Source organism: Anneissia japonica, unplaced genomic scaffold (genome assembly GCF_011630105.1).
Source record: "Anneissia japonica isolate Jap-2015-1 unplaced genomic scaffold, ASM1163010v1 scaffold67560_len1665_cov148, whole genome shotgun sequence".
Taxonomy (NCBI): domain Eukaryota; kingdom Metazoa; phylum Echinodermata; class Crinoidea; order Comatulida; family Comatulidae; genus Anneissia; species Anneissia japonica.
This window is the reverse complement of record NW_022703098.1, coordinates 1-1665: the sequence shown is the minus strand read 5'-3', so window position 1 is coordinate 1665 and position 1665 is coordinate 1. Positions and strand designations below refer to the sequence as shown.

Genomic DNA, 1665 nt, shown 5'->3' with positions numbered 1-1665 from the left:
GTAATTAGATAATGTTTTCTATTTCAGTTAAAACGTTAAAAAATAGTAATAATAATGGTGAAATTAGCTACTTTTCTTCTAAATGACATTTATTGCTAATTTTTCATTTGATTTATTTGCAGGCACTCAAACAAGATATTGAAGAAAACTTTTATGATGGCAAATTCAGTTTTGATGACATTAGAGTAAACGATATGGTAGGACTACTAAAGCAATTCCTGCGTGAGCTACCAACACCCATTCTTATGATGGAATACATTAGTGGATTCGCTCAAATAGAACGTAAGATAAAAAAAATTGTGTATTAATTTATGCTTTAATAATAATAAATTTGCTAATTATTATCTGCAGTATTCAGTACAGTATATCAGTACCAGTATATGTATGTACAGTATATCAGTACAGTATATGTATGTCATTTCTTTATTTAATTTTCATGGTATACTTACATTATTTAGTATAATAGACCTTTTTGCTTAACCCCGCCCCTTGGATATTGTTGCCGAGGTCCCCAAAACGCCAGTGTTAAAACATACGTAAACATGTGCGTTTGTGGGACAACATGTGTGCTTGTTAGACGCGTGCATAAACCTGGCCCTCTTCTGATTGGTCAGTTGTTGAGTTTGATTGACACTCTGCAAAGGTCTGTTGTGTGGTTTGGATTTGAATTCCTTCAATGTGAAACACTGAGGGTAACCCACAAAAGTCTGAAGACGTGTTTCTGCTGAGGGCCTTCTGGTGGTGAATTGGACAGTAGAATGGACTCAATAAACATTTTTTTTGGTTATCCTTTATTTTGTTTTAGGAATTCCTGACCGGAAGCGTCAACTACAGTGTCTGAATCTGCTGATTCTTGTTTTATCAGATGTACATAGGGCAACTTTAAAGGTAATGCTCAATTCTAAACTAAATATTCATATATAGAACTATATCCTTATGCAATCAGGAAATTTCAACAGGAAAATTGTAAAAGGAATTAATAAAAAAATATCAATAAATGATGATAATTAATTTAAAATAAATAAATATTGTCTTCTCTTTCAGAGAGCCTTGAATCTTGATTCAAATAATTGAAATTTTTAGAATGTTTAAATTGACATAAAATTGGGCTGGCTTTTGATAAGTATTGGGGCAGGAGAAAGTCCTGTTCTGCTCTATAAGGCAATTAAAAAAAAAACCTATTGTGTTGCACAGTGACATAGTGATAGCTCAAACACCCATTTTTTTTTTTTTTGCGGGAGTTCCCACTTTTATTCTCTTCATTATTTTTAAGATTTATCATTAGTACACAGGATATATTTTTGATTCATTACAATTTAATTCCTCCTTTCAGCTGTTGCTTCAGTTTTTAAGTAAAGTTGTCGCAAATGAGCGTTATAACAAAATGTCATTGAACAACGTGGCGATGATAATGGCGCCGAATCTATTCACTGTGAAAGCTTCACATAAGAAATCTCCCGTTTTCGATGAGTTGTACATGGCAGCGGGAATCACAAACGTGATGCGTATGCTGATAAGATATCATCACATCCTATGGGTTGTAAGTATATAATTCAAGTTTTTTTTTCCCCATTATACATAGTGCTTTTCAAATTCAAAATAGGCTTGAAATTTTGGAAGTCTGACAGTATTTAAAAGATAATACAGTATATACAGTATGGAACA

General features: G+C 32.6%; 1 protein-coding gene across 1 annotated transcript; it reads left to right on the top strand.

Moving 5' to 3' along the window:
* The first annotated feature begins 112 nt into the window (after positions 1 to 112).
* On the top strand, positions 113 to 1567 carry LOC117104313 (rho GTPase-activating protein 18-like). Its single transcript, XM_033245104.1, has 3 exons — positions 113 to 282; positions 806 to 888; positions 1334 to 1567. Exons 1-3 carry the CDS (start codon positions 195 to 197, stop codon positions 1550 to 1552), a joined length of 390 nt encoding a protein of 129 aa, XP_033100995.1. The 5' UTR covers positions 113 to 194; the 3' UTR covers positions 1553 to 1567.
* The last annotated feature ends 98 nt before the right edge of the window (positions 1568 to 1665 follow it).

Excerpts from the sequence above, each read along its gene's own strand:
- LOC117104313 (XM_033245104.1), top strand. The coding sequence starts at position 195 with ATGGTAGGACTACTAAAGCAATTCCTGCGTGAGCTACCAACACCCATT. Across the intron at positions 283-805 it reads TGGATTCGCTCAAATAGAAC|GAATTCCTGACCGGAAGCGT; the intron begins GTAAGATAAAAA and ends ATTTTGTTTTAG. Across the intron at positions 889-1,333 it reads TACATAGGGCAACTTTAAAG|CTGTTGCTTCAGTTTTTAAG; the intron begins GTAATGCTCAAT and ends TCCTCCTTTCAG.